This window comes from Dromaius novaehollandiae, chromosome 27 (genome assembly GCF_036370855.1).
Source record: "Dromaius novaehollandiae isolate bDroNov1 chromosome 27, bDroNov1.hap1, whole genome shotgun sequence".
Classification (NCBI taxonomy): domain Eukaryota; kingdom Metazoa; phylum Chordata; class Aves; order Casuariiformes; family Dromaiidae; genus Dromaius; species Dromaius novaehollandiae.
The window spans coordinates 2536559-2561073 of record NC_088124.1 but is presented as its reverse complement, the minus strand read 5'-3'; the positions used below and the strand labels follow the sequence as shown (position 1 = coordinate 2561073).

At 58.1% G+C, this 24515-nt stretch overlaps 1 protein-coding gene across 1 annotated transcript; it reads right to left on the bottom strand.

Moving 5' to 3' along the window:
- Positions 1–647: 647 nt before the first annotated feature.
- Positions 648–23897, bottom strand: SLC6A17 (solute carrier family 6 member 17). Its single transcript, XM_026111947.2, has 12 exons — positions 23627–23897; positions 16048–16456; positions 12691–12848; positions 12369–12495; positions 11420–11601; positions 9953–10063; positions 8572–8813; positions 7614–7806; positions 7042–7234; positions 6683–6842; positions 5966–6128; positions 648–4987 (listed from the first exon to the last, which is right to left on the bottom strand). The coding sequence occupies exons 2-12, from the start codon at positions 16331–16333 to the stop codon at positions 4619–4621; spliced, it is 2184 nt and encodes a 727-aa protein (XP_025967732.1). The 5' UTR covers positions 16334–16456; positions 23627–23897; the 3' UTR covers positions 648–4618.
- Between the last annotated feature and the right edge of the window lie 618 nt (positions 23898–24515).

Genomic DNA, 24515 nt, shown 5'->3' with positions numbered 1-24515 from the left:
GATGCTGGGGAGAAGCTGCCCTGCGCCCGCTGCAACGGGGATGCGGCCCTGGCTCCCACCCCTGGTGCACGGTGCTGCCGGGGGCTCCCGCTTGGTCCCATCCGCCTGGTTTTCCTTCCCTTCTCCCTGCTCCCCATGCGTGGATCAGCCCCGGGATGCCCAAGGAGCTGCAGAAGGTGGGAGGAGAGGGAAGAAACCACCCCTGGGGCTTCCTCGGGCGGCTCTGCCAGAGCCGCTTCCCGCCAGGCCTGGCACCGAGCTGGTACCCGGCAGCCGGCGTCCTTGGGGGATGCCGTAAATGACTCGGGTCCCTCGGGAGAGCCGCCCTCCCCTCCGCAGCGTTTCGGGAGCCTCCGGCAGCAGCGGGGCCGGGTGAGGACGGGGCAGGGAGACGCTGGAGCGCCGCTCGCAGACTCTGAGCCTTTCGTGCCGGGAGCTGTACGAAGAGATGACAAGGACCCAGGTCCCCTCTCCAGGGATGGAGGGGTGGATGGGCCCTCTGGAAAAAAAAGGGGAAGGATGGAGGGACGAGAAAGCGGGTCAGAAGGGATTAGCGGAGGTAGAAAGATGATAGGGGTATAGCTTTCTGCACCCCCCAGCCTCAGCGAGACCCCCAGGGCCACCCCCAGCAAGGAAACGGAGGCGGCTCGGTAAGAAGAGACTTTTAATCGGACTCTGTTACAGCTGTTACAGGGTTTCTCCCGAGGAGGAGTCCGGCCGGCACGGCCCGCTTGGTAAATACACGGGCTACGAGGATACATGGGACGAGTTACTACGAGATCTGTGCTTTGGACCTGTACAGGAGGGTTTCGCCAGCGCTGTGCTTGCCGACGGGGCACGTGGCCGCATCCCGCTCGCTGCCGTCGCTCTGCCCGGGATGTCCCCCCCCCCGAGGGCCACCCTGGCCACCAAGGCCACCCCGCTCTGCTGCCCGGTCCCCGCTCCTGCCAGCGAGACCCAGGGCAGGAGGAGAGGCAGGGGCTGTCCTGGAGGGACGGAGGGATGCTGGGAGGTGCTGTAAATCGGCTCCAGCCCCGGACGTGGATGGCACCTGCCCCTTGGACCAGCACCACCGAAGCCTGTAAAGCTCCTCTCCAGCGTCAGCGACTTTCAACCCCTCCTGCTCTAGGCAGCTGCTCCTCGCCCCGAGCCGGGGATGCTGTCTCCCGCCAGGCAGCAGGATCCGGGCTGGGAACCTAAGCCGAGAGGAGAGGGCAGGAATATCGGCAGCGATTCCCATGTCCTTCTCCGACACCCAGGAGGAAAACTGAAAAGTGCCTGTGCTCATAACTAGCAGCTGTTCCCTGTGCCTCCGCGGGAAAAATTAAAAATAAAACAAATAAAATCGCCAGGGCTCAAAGCTGCCGTGGGTCGGCCTGGTCCGCGGCCCCACCGGGGAGACGGCAGCCACGGGGACCGCGGGAAGGTGCATCCGAAAAGGGCCTGCCCCAGCGAGCGGCAGAAACCCCCAACGCAGGCTCCAAAAGCGACCGAGCACGGTGAAAAGCGAATCCTAACCACACACAAACGCGCACACGGACACGCGCACATACCCTCCCCGCACACGGCCTCTACGGACGAACACGCGCACGCTCACACGGCGACGACACGCTATCACCTAAAACTTACCCCCCCGGACCCTTGCGTCTAACACCGAGCAAATGCCACGAAGAAATACAGTACTTCCACGGATAAAAAGAAAGGCGTCCCCCACCCCTGGCTGCCCCAGAGGGCTGGACCCCCTGGAGCCGGGGCGGGAGACGGCCGCCCACCACACACGAGAAATAAAACGGTAGAAACGCGTCTGATATACACAGTGAAAATTGACCTGTACAGCACTGAGAATGAAAGTTAAGTCACGGGCCACTTTGGAATACGCTTTGTCATTTAACAGCATTTACAGTGACATTTACAGAATAAATATACAATAGAAATAGAGAATCTTTAAGATATTATTCCATCTCCTCTCTTTGTAAATACTTTTAATATATATATATAATATAGCTTTTTGTTACCTTCTTATTGACTTTGCCTCTTATTGACACTGCAAGAAGAGGGAAGGAAAGCAAATGCCTCCCTGGCTGGTTTGGGAATTGTACTAGGAGAGATGGAGCGCCAGGTCCTTCCCCCCCGGGTTCAAGGGGAGTCACGCCACCGGAGTGGGTCGCACGATCCGACTCCCGGAGGTGTCCTGCTCCGTTAACTCCATGGGAGCTACGGTGGGAATCGGGCCCCTGGGCTCAGGGGTGCTGGTCTGACTTACAGCCGCAGGGAGATCGGGAAGGTGATGGAGGTGCAACAATTTGGCTCGTTGTCTGTTTTGCTGGCCAGGTGGAGGAAAGGCAGAGAGACAGAGGGAGAAATAAGAGAGATTGGAGGGAACGTCTTTGCCTAGCGACAGGAAATCGCATGGTCTTTGTGCTTCTCCCATTTTGAGATGATCCAGTGGGACAATTTTTATATCCCTCTGTAGGGGCAGGGGAAGGAGGGAAAAACTGAACTGGTGGCAGAGGGGATGGTGAAGGAGAGACCAGCTGGAGGAGAGAAAAGAGAGCTTGCCTGGTCCTGACCGCACAGGGCTGATGCTCCTCTGAGCCATCAGGAAAGCCTCAGCTGCCTCAATTCAGTCCAAACCTCTGTTTTCCCCCTCTCCCCAGTAAAATGGCTAATGAAAGGCTCAGGTTAACTGTCTGTGAAGAGCTCCAGGCCCTCAGAAGAGCCTCTGATAGAAAGGAGAAAGACTATAAATAAAGGATCACAACCTGCAAGAGAAACGTCGTTGTGAGGGACCTCCTGCCTCAGGGATGCTAAGAGAAGTCAAGGATGTGGTGAGCAGACCAGGTACTTTCTGCCTTTGCCTCCCAGCCAAAAGGAGAATTAAGAAAGGAGAAAATCCACTGATAGAAAAGCAAAGGAGGAGAGGAGGGGTCGTGGGCAAGCACCTATGAACTTGGCCTTCAAAGTGGCTTGAAATACCATCACGTGTGCTCTAAGCACAGTAGGACCGAGGTTAAGGAGCACCCTCGGCATTTGAGACCTTAGCAATGTGCTTAGAAGGAGAGAGGGCTCAAGCAGGCAACTGCTCCTCTGTCCCCATGGGGAAAGAAGAAAAAGGACATGTAATACTGGTACCCTTGACAGAAATGCTCGGCTAGGTGTAGGATTTGGGGAACTGACCCTCAGTCCCAGCAGGAGACATGCTCTCTGACCTGGGAGAGCCCGACCCTTTCTAGATAGCCTGGGGAGAAGCAATGCAATGTCTCAGCAGTCTGGTCCCCAAATAACATGGATGGGCAGGACAGAGCCCAGCTACGCAACGTGGGGTCACCAGCCAGGGTCAAGCGCTAGCAAGGACATTAGGACCTGGCACCGAGCCCAAAATAATTGGTGCTCAGAAGACATGTCCTCCCTCTGCTGCCCGCAAGAGCTGGATGCTCCCAGCAGATGCCTGGTGGGTCCCTAACAGAGGTGCCACAGGAGGCAACGCAGACCCTGGCTTGAAGCTGTGCGAAATGAAGACGCCTGTCCAGAGAGAATCACTGCCCAGCTCACCTCAGCCGGCGGCTGCAAAGGAGGTAAGTCAGGGGATGGTTTCCTGAGAGCTAAACCAGGACTGTGGTAGGACTGTACGCCCCACCGCCTCTCTGCTTGTCCCTCCAGGACATCCAAGGAGAGCGGCAAGAGGGGACGATTCACCACGCCAGGGATTTGGATTCAACAGAGCATCCCACGTGTCAGGAGTAATTCCAGGAGATTGCTCCTGACCCACATCACGGTAACCCTGGCTAGATCCTGCACGCGCTCACGTACCCAAAATCACCCTCCCTTCAGAGGTCCCTCGGCCACTCAGCACGATAACGCTGCCTAACCAAGGAGTGTGCTAGCCACATCTTCACGCGGAGGGGGCGATCCCCGTGTCTCCGAACGGCTCACAGACACTGTCTCCGTGCTGGTGGTAACAAAACAGACACCAAGGATCTACCATCAGCAATCCCACACGTTGCAACAGCTCAGCCAACCCAGCACTGCTCCCTGCCAACCCTGGTCAAAATTTGGGGTTATTTGGGTGTGTCCACAGCTATAAAAACTACAGGAAATACAACAACGATGGTGACAACAACAGCACCCTTTTGTGCTATGAACATCAATGGTTAATTGTGCTCGTTGGAATAAGGCCATGACTTCTCCCAGCTAAAGGAAAACAGAGAGGGAAGAGCTCTGGGTTACAGGAGGAAGCGTGGTTGGCTTTCCACCTTGCTCTGGGTCCTTTTTCCAACCATCAGCTGCTCAGAAAGTGAGATTCTTTGCTTCAGCTTCAAGCTGCACGAGAACAACCCTCAGAAAGATATTGCAGCACCTCTTGTTCCTCCTCCCTTCCCCACAGGCAAGCTATGAGGGGTCCTGCCTTTCAGCCGAAGGTTGTTGGAGGAGAGTCCTGCCCCTCCTGCAATCCCTTTTTCCCGTTGTCGTCTTGGAAATGGCTGCTTTTGATTACGATTCTAAGAGGGGTTTCTTCTTTGTCATTTTTCTTAATTAATTAATTTTCCTGTTGCCTGGACAGCTAGGATCCACTCCCCAGTGACCTTCTCTCCCGGTGGGGGTGGTAGGCAGGCAACCATCACAGTTCAGATTCAGGGGTGCTGGCCAGTAAATACCCGCTCCCATAGCGTCCGTTCGGGGCATTGCTCATTTCCATGGGGGAGTTGCTGCCAGGACCCAGGTAGGAACGGTGCGTGGGCATGGGGGACGGGGTCTCACTGGGCACTTTGCTCAAGATGAAGCGGGTCTCATCGTTGTCTTCCAAATTAGAGATGTCCTTCATCATCCGGCCCTTCTTGTAGGTGACAGAGAGGGCGTTGGAGCCATCTGACACGAGGTGGAACTGACGGAGGATGAAGACCAGAGGCAGAGGTAGAGATGCCAGGATGATCAGGGAGATGAGAATAGCCATGGCCCAGGTTGGGTAAAAAAGGAACTTTTCTGCAGCCTGGAAGAGATGGATATTAGTGTCATTAGAAGGACATGAGTGGTGTCAGTTTCTCCTCCATCATCTACATTCCCACCCAGGTGCACAGTGGAGCTTCAGTCCCCCTCCTGCATTTCAGAGCCACTGAAAGGACTACCACAGCAAAGGCCAAAGCCATGTACCCCAGGTACAAGGTCTCCTAAGTGCCAGGCAATTCCTACAGCCTCCTTCCAGGCTTCATCTTCAGGGAGTCACACGGAGCTATCAGAAGGTGAGTTCAGACAAGGAAAGGGACATGGTCCTGCACTCGGTGTGTAGCAGAGCTGTGGAACTCCTCACTGCAGGACACTGTGTCTCCTAGGTAGGTCTCCTTACTTTGCACAAGTGCAGGTGGAACGTTGGGATTTGGTGTCCCAACAGCACATTTGCTTTTGCAAATATTTCAGCCAGAAAAGGAGGCTACGGAGTGCGGTGTAGTCTTTTGTTGCCTACACTGAGCAAGCTCTGCGTGTCCCTGAACCTCCTACTTCATGCTAAGCATGCGTTTGATATGAAGAGGAAACGGGTGAATCAGATCTTTAGAGATGGTGGGGAGGGAACACAGAAAACCAGTTTCTGTCCACTGGAGCAGCTGAGGGCTCTCCACCAGAACACCTCCACCCTGGAACCAAGCTGTAAGATCCTTCAGCCCAGTTCTTCACCAAATCCTTACTCCGTCAGATGTTTCATCAGACAAGGACTGACCTCGTGCAAAACAAATCCCTAGCTCAAACTTTGGCCCATGGTCAGAGCTGGCTTAAGACTTCTGGGCAGGGCAGGCAAACCTGATCTTTGCCTGCAGAGGATGAGCAGCCACAGCCAGGACGTCTCCCAGCACGAAGAGAAAAAAGCAGAGCTGGGGAACAGCAGGGGACACGGGATGCTCTATACCTTTCAGCTACCTGCTACTCAGTCTGGGCCTGGGGTGAAGGTGGATCTTGGAAAGGGAGCTGTGCTCACCTCCTCTCTGATCCACGCGCTGTACCCTGGGGGGCTGACCCCCAGCTGGATGATGCTGGCGGTCATGAGCACAGCCATGCAGATGGGAGAGACGTACTTCCAGGCGTAGTAGTAGAACTGATATGGCCGGAAACCCAGCATTTCTGTCAGCTCCTGCATGAACCTGCCAAGAGAAAGAGATGGAGCCGTGCTGTTCCCCACCTTCAAGCGAGAAGCCTCCTCCCAGCAGCCTCCATTGTGAATTATGCCCAGTGTAGGGCCCAAGAAGAGCCCAGCTGGTCCAAGCAAGCTTCTGTGTCTCCAGTGCCCGTAGGACTGGCTGGGAACCTCCTCAGGAAAAGGCCAGCTGAGCATCTTGCTCTGGCCAGCTTCTGGCCAACAAGGATGGGCACAAGATCCCCCTTCCAGACTCGCCCTGAAGCCTCAGGCCAAAGGGTAACGACAAGTAACACAGCATCATAACCAACACTAGATGCCCTCTAGAAGGATTTGCTCCCGGGGCTGGGTTACACCTAGGACAGGGTAGCGGATCAAGGTGGACTGAGTTACTACTGCTTAGCCGGTTACTGCCTCTATGAGGTAACTGCATCTGGGGCATTTGCTCCCTCACAGCTGGCCTCCTGGGGAAAACATATTATGGGAAAGAGCTGAAAGGACAGGTTTTAGTTAGGAGTTACAGCACAGTTGGTTATTCTTGTTGTTGGGCAAATGCCTTACTTCTTGGTGCCGTAAATCCAGGCCACAGCGATGTTCTCCAGGATCACCACAACAGTGAGTGGCAGCGTGGCCGAGTAATCATCGAACATGGTGACAAAGTAATTCCCAGAGCGTTGCACAAAGATCAGGCCCACCAAGAAGGCGAAGATGCAGCAGCCAACTGCAGAGAGCAAAAGGGCATGGTCAGCAGAGCGTCCCAAGGGGAACCAAGGGCTCCATCACACAGTCCATTAGCTGTTTGCTCATGCCTCCGGGGCCCAGTACACATCCATCATGTCCATGCTCTTCTGGAGAGACTCCCCGGGGCTGTGGGGACCCTCCAACCCCTCCCCAGGAGGATGCAGGAGAAAAGACCTCACCTGTGAACACTTCCTTCCGCACCTTGAAGGTGTCGATGATGGGCGTAGTGATGCCGGACATGGTCCCAATCATGCTCCCCAGCCCCAGGTTTATCAGCATCAGGAAGAACATGACGGACCAAAATGGCGAAGCCGGGAAATGAGTCATGGCTTCTGTGAAGGCAATGAAGGCCAAGCCAGTTCCTTGCACCGACTGTCCAGGGAGAGAGAGGACCAAAAGGAGGGGAGAATCACGTCAGGGACAGAGCTTGTTATGGCACATCCTGTAACCTCATGCCTCAGGTTTCTCCCATCATGCTGAATGTCTCATCAGGGGAAGAAAAATACAGTCTAGTACCCCAGCCTCAGATTTCTGCTATACTTGCTATGGGCAGAACTTCTCCCCTGCCCCAGTAAGGACCACTGTGCACTGGGGAAGATCACGGAGGCAGGGAACCCCCATCCCTGGAGAGCCTCTAAAAATATTTTTTCCAGGTCCACATGCCAGGAGCAACATGAGTAGAGCAGATCCTACCAGGAAGGGGCAATGGGTGAGGTGACCTCCTTATCCTGTTAGGAAAGCTGCCAGGTACCTTGTTGAGTTCATCCTCCAACAGGCAGGCATCCAAGCCCAGTTCTTTGAAGTGCCCCTCCTTCACCGTCATGATCACCCTGTACATCTCATTGTAGTCCTTGGCCGTGAGGTGGGAGAAGTTCACATGGGGTGGGATGAGGTCGTGGCTCAGCACGTTGGTGTTCAGGTACCCCAAGATCTTCTCAGCATTCCTAAGGGAGAGCAGAGCCTGGTCACTCAGAGAAGTCCCCTTCTTCCCGGGGTGGAGAACATGGCCCGACCATGCAAGCCCTTTGGACGGGGCAGGCTGAGCCTTCCTGGGTCACCCAGGCACCAGTCAGGGTACCCCTTTGCAATGTCCCAAGGAGCAAGTAAAGGTTGCACTGGGCCACACGACAGAGGATGCAGCCAGGCATCCACCAGGGAACGGGGCCTCTGCTCCCCCCTTGGCCCCGCTCTGCTGCACGCTGCTGTGGCATCTCTTCTGCTCTGGGACTCCACAATGCACAGTCAGGATTTTTATGGACACAGCTCAGTCTGTCTAAAGATAATTCTTGATGCACAAATATGCCTTAGTCCAGCTGCTTCTGGGGGACAGAACAGCTGTTCCTTAACCCCATAACCAGGGGACCCCAAGATGAACGGAAACCAGGGGAAACCCAGATGATGTGACCAGACCTATTGGATTCACCCACAGTTTGCAGACTAACAGCCCACCTTGCAGCTGGATTTTACATTGGAGGAGCTGAATGCCCAGTTCTCACCTGGAGCCAGAAGAATTGTGCCTCAGCTACAACGGGACATCTTTGAAAAGCCAGGCCTTGATCATCAGGAACTTGGGTCTACCAAAACACAGTATCACCCAGCCTTCGGACACCTACTCCATCACCTCCAGCGCACGGACAAGAGCCAGGCAGACCCAGCACAAGCAGCGGGAGCAGACTTCCCCACCCCAGACAGAAAGAAAATCCACCTACTCCACCACGCATTTCTCATTCATGATGTTGGCCTTGAAGCCCAGCACAGCAAACACGACCAGGGTGGCCAGGACGGACGTGAAGAAGTTGATGAAGGAGACCAGCGTTGCGTCAAAGTGGCAGTTGTTATCTTGCTTGTTGTAACTGGAGAAGGCGATGACCCCCCCAAAACCGAGGCCCAAGGCAAAGAAAACCTGCGTAGCTGCCTCCCGCCACACCTGGGGGTCAAGCATTTTGTCCAGCTTGGAGGGGAGACAGAAGAGGAAAATTAGGCAGCTTGGGCCCCTGCAGCCCATCCTGGCAGAGGCAGAGCTAAGTTAGAAGGCCGTTGTGCCTGCAACATGGGCTGGTTTCAGAGCAACCGTGAGGAGACTTTCATCTGCCTTGGTCAGGTTCTTGCATTGCCCAGCACTTCTGAGTGCTCAGAGGTCCCTTTTCCCTCTCTTACGGAGGGGAAACTGAGGCAGTGAGAAAGGCAGGCAAAGATGAATTGGTCTGGCCATATCTCCTGGTGCTCCAGCTCCCTCCCTCTGCCCCAGGGCCTGGTCTGGGTGCCTGGTCTCCCAGTACGAAGCCCTGCAGCCCAGCTGTCCCAGGGAGCCAGCATCCCCATCTGCCCCCCAGAAGACCACGCACTGCCGTCAGTCTCCGGTCTCCTCCAGCCATGGGCTGTCTCCAGAGCACCTGGAGCATCTGAAATCAAATGTCTCAGCTCATAGGTTTGTTTAACCCCCCCCCCCCCATCCCCTGAATCACAACCCGCCTCCTGTGAGCCAGAGCTGCAGGCTGGAGGCCTCCAAGTGTCATTCATCAAGAGATCATAATTAATATCTTGTAACAGCTTCGCCAGCTGAGCTGATTCATCTACATCTCTGCTTAATTAATTAATTAGCTGGTTAATTAATGGATACACAACACCAGTGGAGGTTTCTCTGCCAGCCAGTATCTTCCTATGGGGTCTCTAAATACATCCCCTAAGGCACCCCCTCTCCCTTGCCCCAGGGTCTGGGCACCCAAAGGTAACAGGAGCGAAGCTAATGCTCAGACCCACACCAGGGCCGGCACGTTTGCAGTGCTCCTGTCTGTCCTGGCCGTACCCTGTATTTAGGGGGGCCGAGACCACCTCCCGGCTGACTCCTCAGGACTGCTAGGGTGGTTTGGGGTTGATGCTCTGACTTTTGGGGCAGAGAGCCCTTGCAGGTTGCTGCGTGCACGCGAGCGGCAGCCTGGCCGGGAGCTCATGGAGGGGTGCGAGGCTGCGTTACGGGGAAGAGGTGGCTGCAGCCACTGGGGCAACTGCACCTTCTCCCTGCAAAGCGAGCCAGCGCGACCAGCCGGGAGGGAAACCTCCTTGGAGCCTGCTGGGCTCGACGGCCCTTACCTTAGGCGTGAACATGTGCATGATCCCATCCACCGCCCCTCGCAGCAGAAGGCCTCGGACCAGGAAGCAAACCAGCACCACGTAGGGGAAGAGCGAGCTGAAATACATGACCTAGGGCAAAAAGGACGTGACGTGGACTCGATCTCATCTATCTCCTCCCGTGCTCAGCCACCTGCGCTCCTCTCCCTAAACCCAAGGACCACACGACAGGGGTGAGAAGGGGGATGTGGCCCAAAGCCAGTATCCTTCACCACCCGGAGGGGCCGTGATGCTGGAGCGCTGCCCTTTGCTCGGCCCTTGGTGTCCCTAAGCCCTGGCCTGGTCCTCTGCAGGCTGGCTCAGCTCTGACTGCCCTCCTGGGGCCACAGGCAGTTGTTACCCACCCCAGAAAGAGGTCTGTTCTCCATCCAGCGCAGGGTTTAGCTGTGGGACTCCTCAGTGCAGGATGCTACAAATGCTAAAGCTCACCGGGAATTGCGAAGTGAATGGACACACTTAGGAGAGGAAAAGAAAATCCATTGGGTCTCTGAAATGCAAAGATGCTGGTGTGGTCTCCAAAAATCTCTGAAATGCAAACTGCTGCTGCCTGGGGATGGGTAGCTCTGCACCCCACCTCCCCCCTTCCCCAGCGGCTGCCGGGGGCAGCCCCAGCTGGGACCTGGCACGGGGCACGTTTCCAGTGAGCAGAGGTGAAAAGGGGCTTGGACCTGGCCGGGGGAGGCCTGTTGTCCCCTGTCCCAAGGCCACGGAGATGGTGGGCTGTGGACTCACCACCCCGTGCTACCTGCCAACAGGACAGATGCTCTGCAGAGCACATCTGGAGATGGGAGGTCACTGAGTGTCCGAGGGGACCATGCCCTTCTGCATCCAACCCCACTGCTCACACAGCCTTGCTCAAAATATTAACAGCCTCTGAAAGTTAACAGCATCCGTCTCCCAAAGCCTTTTGTTCCTCCCTGCCCTGCATCTCGTGCTCGCGGCCCCAGAGCTCCCACCATGAAGGAGGGCGCAGGTCTCACCACTGTGTCCTACAAGCGAAGCTGCTTTTGAGATCTGCCGGGAACTGAGCTGCAGCCTCATTCTGGGCTCCTAAATCCCTTTCGGCAGATGACATCTGTGCTGTTCAGAAGGTCCGTCCAGACAGCACACATCAGGGGACCAGCATGGGATTTGCCCACAGGGACTGCAGCATGTTCCTCTCTCCTCCCTCCAGGGCCCATAACGACGTATAGGCTGTGCTGAGGAGGGATCCCCCAAAACAGGGGCCTGGCCGGGTTATTTGGCTCTCCTGAGGTGGCTCTTCCCTGGGCCATTGCTGTGGGTGCCAGCTGGGCAGCCATCCTGTGGCCCCCTCGCAGCAGGGCAGGAGAGCATGGGCCAAGCAGGCGGCTTCTGCCTCGACACCATGGTCAGAGCCCAGCACTAGGGATGGATCCCAGCTGGGCTCAGCTTAGCACCGACACCCACCTTCCCCGAGGACTGGATGCCTTTGATCATAGCCAAGCCGACAAGGCTCCAGGCCACCAGCAGGCACAGAGTCATCTTCCAGTTGAGGCCGCCGCTCTCCGAGATGGAGTCGGAGATGTCCAGGGTCTCCCGGTACCAGAAATAGGTGGTGGCCGAGCTCCTCTCGCATTCGGTCTCCACAACTGCAACCAACCAGAGGCAGGAGAGCATGAGGGGCTTGGGGGAGAGTCCCCGGCAGACTCACCTCGGCTAATGCCAAAGACCTGCCGGGGCCGGCCGAGGAAGGCAGGTGTCCCCGGGGACAGGACCACAGTTGATTTTTTTGCAGGAAGAAGAGGAGACAGGACGGAAAGTCATTGTCAAGCAAAAATAAGATGTTCAATATGGGGAGAGACATTTGCACAATAAAACCTCCCAGTGTCCCAAGGAGGTGTTCGGAAACTACTAAACACACTATTAACTCCACCAGAGTCTCAGCTGGGCACTAAGGAAGCAGCCAGGCGAGCCCTGGCACAGTCCTGCCTGGCTCTCGCTGCCTCCCTCCGCAGTCCTGGGTCAGATCCCGGCATCCTGGAGACCCAAGCCCTGGACCCCAAAACGGGCATCGCGCCCCAAGAGTGGGGAAAGACCCCAAGCTGCTAGCAGAAGCAGAGCTTGTTTGATCCAAGGGAAATATGTCCATCTAACCTAGACTCTTAGGCTTCCTTCAGCCGTTGGGGAGGCAGCACTGCCCCAGAAATGCTCTGCTCCAAGGGATGGTGTCTAAGCTCTATCAGAAAAATCACATTTTATAATACCTGGCTATCAAAGTGCCCCTATAAGGCTATATCCAATAGTCTCGATAGGACCCACATCCCACCAGTGTCCCTGCAGTAGCCACCAGTGCCGGGGCGGCAGCCCACGTCCCCCGGGAATTGCCCCCGCGCAGCTGCCGCAGAGGGTCCCTCACCCGCCACCGTGCCGTTTTTCACGAGGGGGCACTCGCTCCAGGGAAGAGGGTACTGGAAGGACTTAAAGAAGTAGAAGATGCTCCAGCCGATGATGACGTTGTAATAGAGACCGACAAAAAAACACACCTGGGGAGAGGAAGGAGGAGATGATATTTAGTCGCAGGGCAGCGGCGCGGTCCCCAAAATACCTCCCGCTGGGCAGGGACCCTGGGGGCACAGGGATGGGGGACCAGGGGATGGGATCACTCGCCGAACCGGCCCCAGACCCACGGAGGCAGTCGGGCAAACAGGGTCAGAGGGGGCATTTGTGGGCACACTCACGAGACAGCTGGCATAGCCGATGCCCCCCAGGCGGGGGCAGATGTAATTCCAGACGCCGATGCTGCCCCGGCGGATCCGCTGCCCCACTGCCAGCTCCAGGAAGAACAGCGGGAGGCCGATGATGATGAGCAGGACCAGGTACGGGACCAGGTAGGCGCCTGCCGGGGAGATGAGGCTCGTCACGGACCCCAGCCCACGCTCACAGACAAGGACAGACGGACAGGGAGGACAGGGCCGGACGGGCTCTGGCTGGTTCATCAGCTCCTGCTCGTTCACACCAGGGGGGAGCAACACCCGCACACCGATACCCCCGAACACACAAGCATGCGATGATACACACGCACCAGCATCTGCACACACACCCCGCCGCAGATGCAAGGAGACATTTCCGTGAGCGGGCACGTGTCCACGGACACGCGGTCCCAGCTGTCTCGGATGCAAGGGCAGGCACAAGCCCGTCCGGTGAGACCGGCACCTGCACGCACACACGTGTGTCCAAACACCCAGGCACCGCCGAGCCGCTGGCACGGAGACACGGGCCCCCACGGACGCCCTGTGCCCCCCGGAGCGAGGATCCCCGGGAGGGCCGAAGCGGGAACCTCACAGCGGAGAAGTCACTCGAAAGAGAAACGTGCTTCATCTCTGCCTAATTGAGGAGGCCGGGGAGAAATTAGCAGCTCAAGAAGCATAACCAAATGCCCATAAAGGATGCGATGACTCACGCTGCAGCGCCCGGCTGATGAATTACTCCGAGCCGTCGTGAGGCGGGGGCTGAGACGGGACCGGGAGCATGTGGCTTATTTCCAGCTGCCCGTGGGGCCGCGGGTGTTTCAAAGGGACACGTCGGAGCCTGTTCGCCGTGGATTTACAGCTTGGTGACAGCAGCTACCCTCTGTCCCACGGCAGGACCTGTGGCTCCCTCCTTGCATCTCTGCTCCTGGCCCTCAGCCCCACACCTCTCCCGCATCTCCATTTCCAGACGGATGGACGAGTGGGAGCACAAGGTGGATGGACGGATCTGCAGGTGCAGATTCTCCCTCTGACACTGGAGATTTTCCCCGACGGTCTCTGGTGGGACGGGCACCGGTGGCATCACGCGCGGTGGGCACGAGGCAGGCGGTGCTGCCGGCCAGCTCAGAGCACACCGAGTCCCGGCGATTTGGCTGCGGCCCATCTCGCTGCCGACACGCAGCCGCTCTCTCCAGCGGACGCAACGCTCGGGGACCAGGAAGGGAGAGAAAACAGCAACCTCCCACCCGTCCCAGGGCTGCTCGCGCGGACTGCTCAGCACGCCCAAACGGGGTCTGTCCACCACAACCCAGCTCCCACCTCCATCCGTCTGCCACCTTCCCGTGCCCAGTGGGAACCAGTCTGCCCAGAAGCCCCACACTTAAGCCTGTGCTTGTCTTTAGGCCCTTGCTGGTGCATATTGGTCTTGGTTGGATCCGTTCGTATGACGCAGGCACCTGGGAATGCCAGCCGGGGCCAAGAGGGTTCGGTGTGGTAGGAAGAGGGCAAAACAGTGTTTATCCCAGGGGACAGAGCAGACGATGCCACATGGCCAGGAAGGAAAGAGTGCAGGAAAGCTCAGCAACTTGCTGGTCACACCAGTTCCCAGCTCTGTGCCTCAGTTTCTCCATCTGTAAAATGGGCGCAGCGGTGCAGGTAGCTTGGAAAGCCTCTGAGACCCGCTGCGGGAAGATGCTAGATAACAACACGGAGTTCCTAAAACCAGCTGCTTGTCCGGGTACCTGCCTGGCTCAGCGCCCCTCCACCCCGCCGCAGGACGCAGCCGACCCGCCGGGTTAAACCCAGCACATCCGTCTCCCCCGCTGCAGCAGGTCTCACGGCTGCTGCCGCCCCGGTAGGTTCGAATCCCCGTGCCCACGTTGTGTGCAGCCTTTCTAAGCTCACGCTCCTCGTTTAAGCAGGAGACTCGCTCAGAGGCCGCAGGCCAGAGCTGGGCTGCGGCGGGAGGGATCGCTAGCAAAGTCAGCGGGACCGTATGGATTTACCCCAGCCCCGAATTTCGCCCAGGCTCTGCCTCCAACCTCCTTCAGCTCACGTGTGCGACCGCCGCCGCTGCAACCGAAGCGCAGCCGCCGCAGGCACTAGAGCGAGCGGCGAGGCACGCGCACCTGCGGCAGACGCTGCAAGCCCTGCAGACACGCCGGCCACCGCGGGCGCGCAGCCCCCGTGCAAACCCGCCGTGCAACGGTGCAATGCACCTTCCTCCGCTCTGGCCCCGCTCGGACCCAGCCTAGGGCGCTCCCAGCTACGCGTGGCAGCTCTCCACGGGAACCGGCTGCCGGGAAGCACCAAGCCGCAGGAGCTGGCCGCGGCGCGCTCCGTGCCGGGCGGGAAAGGGGGGCGCGGGGGGTGCGAGCGGCCCCGCGGTGGGAAGTGCTGACTGCACAGGTCCGTTTGGGAGAATGACTCATCGCGAAGATGACACCGGAGACGTTTTAATTATTGAGAGCACTGCAGGCTTCCAGCCCCGGGGCTGGGGGCTCGCTGGGTTATGCGCTGCCGGGACCGAGGCGAGCAGGAGGCAGGGGAGAGGCACAAAGCACAGCGGATCCTAGGAGCGGAAAGCCGGGTCCATCTCGGTTTTGTTAAACACCGCCCTGCAGCAGCTGCCTCCCAGCGCTGCAAAGGGCAGCACTGCGGTGGAGAGGGCTGGAGCTGGACCACTGACGTGCAACCCGCCGCTCATCAGTGTCATGAAGGGTGTCGGGTCTCAGCCCGGCTGTAGGAGACCTGGCCCTCCGGGCAGCTCCTGGGAGCCAACAGAGGTTGCACAGGGTAGAAACTGGCCTGGGTTGTGAGAAGATGAAAGGGTGGGTTGGCTGGCAGGAGGATTTGGGGAGGGGGCAGGAGGCCTATACAATACAAGCGGCTTTGGGAACTAAAGAAACGAAGGGACTCTTTCTTTTCTTTTTTCCTCACCCCTCTAATTTCCAATTTGCCCCAACAGGAATTGGGAACTGCAGCCAGTCCTCCTGGCTCCCAGGCCGGGATCCACCTTGCCCCCGGCGCGGTTATCGGACCCCCTTTGCAAAGGGGCAGCACTGGAGGTGCCGGAGCCTCTGCGCTGATGCACACGTGGGGGTAAGTGGTGCCAGGGCTGAGGCTTTTCCAGCAGGTCCTGGCTGCCCGTCTCCTCCTTCAGCCACCCCGTGAAAACGCCCCATTTCCTCACCCGTATTGGGTGCCAGAGCCCCAGTAACCCCCTCGGTCCCTCCCACCCCCAGATCCAAATCACAGCTACGACGGGAGTCACCCGTGGGCGGCCGGGCAGGATCGGGCCGTATCCCCCGTCGCAAGGACTGAGCCCTGCCCTGCCCCATCTCTCACCTCCTCCGTTCTTCTGGCACAGGTAGGGGAATCGCCAGACGTTGCCCAGCCCCACGGAGTAGCCGATCTGCGCGAGGATGTACTGCAGCTTGCTGTTCCACGCCGGCCGGTTCTCCGCCTCCAGCTCGTCCTCCGCGTCCTTCTGCTTGTCCCAGGTCTCGCCCGTCACGTTGAGGACGCTGCGCTTGTAGTCCACGGGCTCCTCGTGGGCCAGCAGGTCGGCCACCGACTCGGTGACATGCTCGCTGCTGTGCTCCCGCTGCGTCACCTTGCTGTTCTTCGGCATCGGGATGGCTCCGCGTGGCCCCGAGGGGCCGGGAGGGGAGGGAGGAAGAAGACGAGTATCCCAAAGGGAACGGCACCAGCGGTAGCTGCAGCTCGGGCCTCACCTCCTCTTCATCAGCAGGACCTGCACAGGGAAGGAGCCAAGGGAGGCTGAGCAATTTTTACCTCGCCCTAAAGTGCAGCAGGGTGTCCTGGTGCTGGTGGAGGTGGCAGGACCACAAAGAAAATGGTCTCCAACATCCCTGTGCCTTTGGGGACCTTCCTTGGCTCTGGGGAGATGCTAAGGGCCAAGGGGGAATGAAGCCGCTGGTTCATCAGCCATCAAGCAGAGCCTCCTGTGACCCACGGGCAGGACCTTCCCCCGGCTCAGGGGCATCTGCCTCCCTGAGCCTGAGCCCGAGCCCAAGCCCAGCCCTAGGACGGCTCGAAAGCCAAGAGCAGGCTCGGCGTTGCGCTCAGGTGACAGTGACAAATGCCAGCGCTCGCTCGCCTTCCCTGGACGTTATCAGGAACGACTTAAAAGCCTGGGAGCCTGTAGCTAAATCTTCCCAAGCAGTTTTACAGCAGATAACGTCTGCAAAACAGCCACAGGCGATGCGAAGCCATCAATCGTTCTGGCCTTCGTCACGGGCCGGCCTTGGCTGGGGAATGCCACGCCGGTCCCACCAGCCCTGGAGTTACACCCGTTCGCCCCCACCGCGGGGGCTGCCTGCCTCGTTTGCAAGACTGATGGCACCACCGTCACCCTTTTTCATTAAAGCTGCGATGAGAAAGGCCTTTCCAGCAGCACAGCAATCGCTCCGCAGTGTGACTACCTCGGTCTGTCTGGCTAAGGAAAGCAGGGCGCAAGGTGGGAGATGCAGGTCCACGAGCCAACAGACCCCCCTGGGTGCAGGGCTGGGCGTCCGCGGGGCTACGATGGGCACAAGCCGCTTGCACGCCAGGGCACGTTTGCAAATGTGCAGCTGCGTGTTTGCACCCAGGGATCGGCACACGCGCAGGGGCCGTGCTGATGTCGCAGCTGCCTGGCTCGAGGTCTCCTCCGGCCACGTGAGCGACCACACAAGGAGACGTTTCAGAGGATGCCCATGACCCCGCAGCCCTCCTCCCACTTGTCCAGCCTGGAAAAGCTCTAAGGCACCAGGGAAATCTGCTCTGCTGGGTCTGGGCTCCCCAACCCAGCAACAGAAAGCACCATCCGCTGCCCCCCTTCACCACGCTGGGGTCAGACGGCAGCTCCCACCCCAGCTGGGACCATGGAGTTACAGCAGCTGGCGAGAAGATACAGGAAACCCACGGGAAGCCCCGCGTCTTGGAAAAATGATTTTCCCGAAGGGTCACGCTTCCTTCTTTTCTCCCCTTTTGGGTGAGAGCATCTTACATCTGGGACAGGATATCAGAGGCCGCTGCTCAGCACCATCTGGCACCTCCCTGTCACTCCTGCACGGGATTTTTCTCTTCCCTTTCTCAGATTTGTAGTGATCTCCACCCAACCTGGAGCCCGACCCGGAGAAGGGACCAGCACTACCCACTCGTACCGAGAAGGGCTGGTGCGTACAGCACGACGGCCCACGCACCAAACCCACATGCAAACGCTCCTGTCCCTAAACACAGCCCAAGTGCCCTCCATCGCTGCTTCCCAGGGGCACAGGAGAGGTCACCAGCAGCTGCAGGAGTGGTGGTGCCCTGCCCAAGGACCTGTCCCACCTCACGCCCTACTGCGGCTTTTCCAGAGCTGTCCCCAGCTCTATATATTTCTTTGGGCAGATATCCATCTTTCTGACTCAGTTTAGACCCCCAGCAAAGCCTCAAATCCTGCAGCAAACGTTTGCAGAGCAGTGGGTTCAGGCCAGGCAGCAGCGACCGTCCCCAGGCAGCGCGTCGAGGCACTGGCACAGCGTGGGAGGGAAGCAAAGCGTTGGCAGCAGGAAATCTCACATTTCCTCGTCCTCACCTCGCTATTTTTTCACCTCTGAAGAAAGTTCCCTGTTTGCCAGGCCCAGTTCCTGTTCCTATTAGAAAAGCTATTTTAGGCTGTAGTCTGCATCCGTTGCCAGGCAACCGTGCCGGCTCCACGGACTTTGCTGGATCAGGCTCCTTCGGAGAAGCCGTTTGATTTATTCTTTCCAGCCCGATCCAGCAATGTTTAATTTCCTAACAGCGGCCCATTCACATAAACAGCTCAGGGCTCCACAGCAGCAATTACCAGCAAGCGGCTGCCCGTGGCCGGAGCATCCTCAGCCCCGAGCCAGCGGCTGGAGGGAGCAGGACAGGGAGCCTCGCACAGGTCCTGATCCAGCAGCCGGGGAATTGCTGGGGTTTCCATCCGTTTTGGATCAGGCCCTGCGGAGGATGAGCGCAGGCCTTGAATTTGGGTGCTCCGCCGAAACGCCCGCGGCTCAGCAAGCACTGAAGCTCCTTCTGAGGGTGACTCAGACCTCCAGAAGGACTCGGCCGCGGTGCCAGCGTCTCTCCTCCCGTTAGGGACAGAGCCGAAGGGAATCAGGGTCTGCTGGCCGAGCCACCAGACCTGCGGCCCGTGACGCAGGACGCCGACCGGCTCACGTAGGAGCCCCGCAGGGGACGTCAGAGCCGGTGATATTCCCAAAGGATTTGGGGGAGCACAGGAGGAGCTCAGCTGAGGCAAGAGCTCCGGTGGCATCGGGGCGAGATGACACTGGAGGAAAAGGGGAGGGTGAAAGAGCAGAGGACAAGCCTTCCTCCCTGTGGGAGAGTCCTCCTCGCGGGACACGGGTCCAAATTGTAGCAGAGCAGGGAAAACCGCAGAAAGGTCATCAGTGCTTCAGTCCCAAGGCCTAATCCTCCCCCCCCACACACAAATTGGAAAGTGCACTCCAAATCTATGAGAAAGCTTTTTCCACCTGTTTTTTTGATTGAAAGGGAATTCAATCAAAAATTCCTCTGCCAAAAATAATAACGACCCTGAGAGAAAGACTAGTCAGATCAGCTGACAACCATGAGCTTTTCCGGGCTGGATAGAGAGAGCAAACGCTTGTCACTGACAGATGGAGATTCGGCTTGTTTATGCAGCCCCCCCACGACCTTAATTTTCTTAAATGTGCATTTTTCTCTCTCTTTAGAAGAAAGATTAGGGCCTTTCGGGGCCCGTGCCCTGTAATAACCTCATGAGCTCCTGGAAGGGAGGTGTCTTGGTGCCACCACGTTTCCCAGGTAAAACACGGCTGTGGTCTCTCCCATGGGGTCAGTGCCAGCATCCTTGGAGACACCTCCAGAGAACGCTTCCCAACATCCCACCGGGTGTTATAGGGGAGACGCTGGCAAAACCATCACTGGATTGTCCCTAGGGATAAGTCGTCTCCTTCATCTCCCACCACTTAGTCTCCCCGGGCATCTCCTTAAAGAAGATTCCCACTTTAAGGGTCCTCGCTGGCTGCCTTGGTGCTTGGGCCACTAAGGGACCTTGGCCCCCAGGCAAAGCGACCGTGGTCCCCCAAGCCCGGCCCCTCCGCAGGACTCGCAGGCTGAGCCCAGGCTCCCATTTGCACCAGGTGACAAGTCCCCAGTGTCCCCCCCCGCCCAGCCAAGATGGGGGGTGGCCTCTGAGCCGTGTACCCCGCCTTGGCCCATCCTTCCTTCCTCAGGAAGGTGGCTGGGGAGCGATAAAACAGGCTGGAAATGTGTCAGCAAAGCTTTCAGCTAGGTCTGGGCCTGGTGGTGCAGATGCAGGCTGGGAGGAGAGGTGGGTTTCCAGCAGTGCCTAAGGAGAGCAGCCCCTGGAGAAGATTCAAGGAGGATGAGCACAGCAGGAGCTTTCTCCTCACCCAGGGACAGACCAGGTCCCGTGTCCAAATGCTACATTTATACCCCATTTGGGTCCACCACGAGGAAACTAAGGTGGGGGGGGGGGGGGAAAGAAGGTGGGATTTGATGAGCTTGGAATAACATCTAAATCACAGGGCCTCTCTGCTGGTCCCTTCCCCAGCAGCTCTCTCCAGCAGCCTTTCTGGGATGATCTCAAAGCACGGATACGCAGGGCCCAAAAGCCGCAACGTTCCCAAAGAGCCTTTTCTTTGCTCCCCACAAAGCCAGGATTTGGAGGCAATAAATGACTGACGGGCTCCCTCCTCGCAAAGCTCAGGGGGAAAACTGAGGCCCCGGAAAGGAGAGGACTTGCTGAAGGTCACCGAGCAAGGGAAGGGAAGAGCAAGGAGTCCAGGGCCATGGAGGGCTCTCAAGAGGAGGAAGGCCACTGTTTGGCTTGGGCTGGGAGATTCGAGCAGCAGCTCGCGGTCACCTCTGTGGGAGACCCCGGAGCCAGGGCAGGGCTGTTTGGTGCAGACGGGGAAACCCGAAACGCGGAGAGAAAGGGACGGATCCAAGGTCAGCGGGAAGCTGGTGGGAGAGCCGAGGAAGGAGAGGTGGAGGGAAGGACGCAGGCATCTCCTGTCTTCCCCCTCTGCGCTGCAAAGCCAAGCGGCAAAGGGAAGGAGCCCTCGGTGCGTACCTCACCTCAGGCACCAAATCATGAGAAAATCAGCTCCTGGCCCTGTGCTCTCTCCCCACAGTCAGGGACCAGCTCCTTTCCGAGCACAGGGCTGCGGGAGGGACTGCGTTTGCTCACACCGAGGAAATTCAGAGCCCTGCAGCAGCGTATTCCTGCAAGCGGCAAGAAACCAAGGGAGGGACCCTCCAAGAAGCATCCAAACTCCACTTCAAAGCCCCCAGAAGGGACTTTTGCCTCACACAGAAACATTTCAGCTCTGATCCCCCCCAGCCCTGCTCCTCGGGCCTTCCTGCAGCCTCCTTCGTGCAATCTTCCCTTGCACGAGGAGAGGCCAGCACGAGATGCGTCCATTTTAAAAGCTATTCAGTGCCAGGGCTTGCTTACAAAGCGAGAGACTCGGAGCTCCAGATCTGCTCTCTCTCCTCCCTGCTCGTCCTCTCCAGCTCCAGGGGGAAGGTTTTTGCCATCTGGGCTCATTAGGGTTGTTCACTCTCTCCCCTTCCTTCAAATGATCCCTGCTAATTAGCGGCAGGCTCTGGGCACCTGCAGAGCTGACATGCGGTGGCTCAGGCACACCAGCCGGGATGCTCGTGCAGGGCCGCATCGCGGGGCACCAGCGCACTCGCTATCCCACACCGGCACGCGGAGAGACGCAGACTTTGGACAGGGCCGGCGTGAGCAGATGGGAGAGCGCAGGGGTGTCGGAGGACAAGGGACCCGCAAGGAGCCTCGCTGGAAACAGGGCTCAAAGCCCCAGCGCCTGGCTGGGAGCAGCTCGGCTGTGCGTAACAGGCATTTCCCTCCCAGAGGAGCCGGGTGCTCGGAGCTGCATCCTTCCCATGCGAACGTCTAGGCCCACTTTAACGTCGTGACACAGGAGCAATTCACATTCCCTGATGAATCAGACCTGCCTCTGCTTCTGTCTTACACCTGCAGCATGGCTTTCAGCAGCAAGACTGCACAGATGTTATAAATAATCCCCGGCTCCTTTAAAGGCAAGCGGAGGAGTGGCTGACACTACACACCGGCTGCTCCACCCCAGGGGTGGGTGCGTTTCCCCAGGGCCCCTCACACTGCATTTGTGCTAACGATGCTTAGTTTTGACATTAGAAAAGTGACTGTTTTCTTCAATGGATACCAGAGACGCCTTCAGACGTAGGGAAAGGGCAATTCTGCAGGCAGGTAGTGAGCCAGACATAACAGCTGGATGATCCCACTGATTCATCCAATTTGGTCTCCTTTCATGTCTCATTTAGTATCATGAAAACATACATCAGCTGCAACAGTGTGACACTATATCAAAACCAACCATCATATGATCCCTTCGGGGCTCTGTTGTATTCACAAGATCATCTTTTTCCAGTTGGCTCTGACTGACCCCTCTTAACTCACCCGCTCTGACGGTTAGCGACTGAACCCCAAAGCAGGCCAGGTTTATCCTAGAAGGCAGCAGATAGGCAGAGTCCAAATCCCACCGCAGACTCTGCCTTCCCCTATTGTAGTTCGTGAAGCTTCTTTATTTGTAAACAAACAAGTTCGCACACAACCCGGGTTAGGGTAAAATCAGAGCATCTTCCAAGGCGACCATTTAGTCTGGATCTGCGTAGGTCAACATCTGATCTAGGGCAAATTTGATCCTCGTGATTCCCATCTGACTTGGCTCTGGGTTAACTCCAGATTCTCCACTCTGTGGAAGCCTGAAGTGGCACTGGAGTCACTCCAGATTTATACCAAAAGCTCTCATTCCTATCGGTTTCAGTGGAGCTGTCTCCAGTTTATCCTGGAGAACAAAAGATCGGACCCAGATTTTATTTCCCTTCCAACCAGCTAAACTGCAGACAAATCGCCATCCAGGTTCCCTGACCTATTCACAGCACCTCCGGAGAGACATTTCACGAGAAACTCTGGGTCCTCCTGAGAATAGCTCAGTTGCCGAGGCGTTTTGGGTTTTTTCCTACTACAACCAGAAATAGTTACATCAGCTCCTGACGAATTCAAACCTCAGGTGCCTCAGATGCAAAGCAAGGTCCAAGAATCAGAACAGTTTCACCCTTTAGGTCCTTTATGAAGAGTTGGGACCAGGTTTCTCAGCTGGTCTAAGCCCCAAATCACTGGAGCAATGCAGCTCTGCACCTGGCTAAGACACCAGCCCAAGAGCACGGCTGGAGGAAACACACACCTCTGGGCGCATCCAGCGATGCAATGAATGCACAGCAGAGAATAAGGAATCGCACACCAAATACTGTGAATGGCACGAAATCAGGAACCCGACCCTCATTTTTTTGCCTCGGAAACCAGCCACGCACGTTTAGGAAGCGGCAGGAAAAAAATTAAAATAAATAACCCCCAGCACCTCGGGGGCCAAAAATTAAATATTCATTGCTGCTAAGTGCTTTCTCCCCTCCCAATGTTATTGTCAAGGTCAACCTGGGAGCTGCGTTTCCACCACCCTTGGGCAGCGGCTCGGCGGGGATGAGCCCCCCGCCAACCCCAGCCGTCCTCCAGAGTTACCCCCGGCCTCTGCGGGGTGGCCAGAGCCATTTGCTGGCTCTGAAGGTCCCCCCAGCCCCCGATGCCACCTACCTTAGGGCCACGCCTGGTGCCTCTAGGCTTCGGGTGACCCCCTTAAACTCCCCTCCCCGGCTCAGCGCTGCTGCTCCCCGAGCATCCTCCCCGGGAGAGGCCCCGACAGCAGGGTTAGGGGAAAGGCGGGGAGGGGGGAACCAAGCAGGCAGGGCCCACCGTGGCAGGAGACCCCCGGGAGCGGGGACCAGCGCGGGGGGAAGCGGGAGGAGGGGGCGGCCTTACCTCCGCGCTCCGGCGGCGGCTCCGCGGCTCCGGCGGGGGGGGGGGGGGGTGGTGAAACTGACCAAATTCCGGCAGAAATTGACCAGGCTCCCGGGAGAAACTGACCAGGTGCCGGCGGGGAGGATGGAGCGGCAGCCGGTGCTCTCCGGAGCCGGGCAGCGGCCGGCCCCCCCCCCCGGGCCCCCCCAGCCGCGGAGACGCCGCTCCTGCCCTCCGCACCCAGCGGCGGTGGCTGCGCGCCCGGCGGCCGCTTTCCGCGCCCACCGCTCCGCGGATGCGCGCTGGGCTCGGCCCGGCCCCGCTCCCCCTTCGCCGCCGGAGGGGAGGCAACTCCGCTCGCCTCCAAAAAAAAAAAAAGGAGAGAGAGAGAAAGAGAAGGAAAAAAGGGACACGCAGCCCCTGACGCAGGCTTGAGTCACCGGGGCTGCACGTCAAAGCCGGGGTGCCGGGGGGTGGCTGTCGTCCGTGTCCCCCCCCCCCCCCCCCAACCCAGGTGAGGGGAGGCTTTGCCACACCACGAGTTTTTGGATAAAAAAAGCAGCGGTGGGTCCTGGCAGGGCAGCTTCACCCCCGCCCACCTGCCCTTGGCAGTGTGGGGGAAGGCAGGAGGTTACTATAATGCCCCCCCACCAAAGGGCAGCCCGGAGAGGTGCCCTCGCGGCCCCCACGGTGCCTCTGCGCTGGGGAAGGGGAGCGCTTTGAGCTGGGGGGACTGCAGGGTGGTGGGAGCCGGGTTTTGGTCACCCCTTTCCTCCAAGGGTAACTTGGTTCACTGGAGGCATCGCTTCCTCTTAAATCACGTCCTAGGGAAGGAGCTAGGTCAAGACCTGAGTTCTGCTCCCCATAAATTGGGGGCAAATCCAGAGCCTTCCCTTTCAAGCCAGGGACA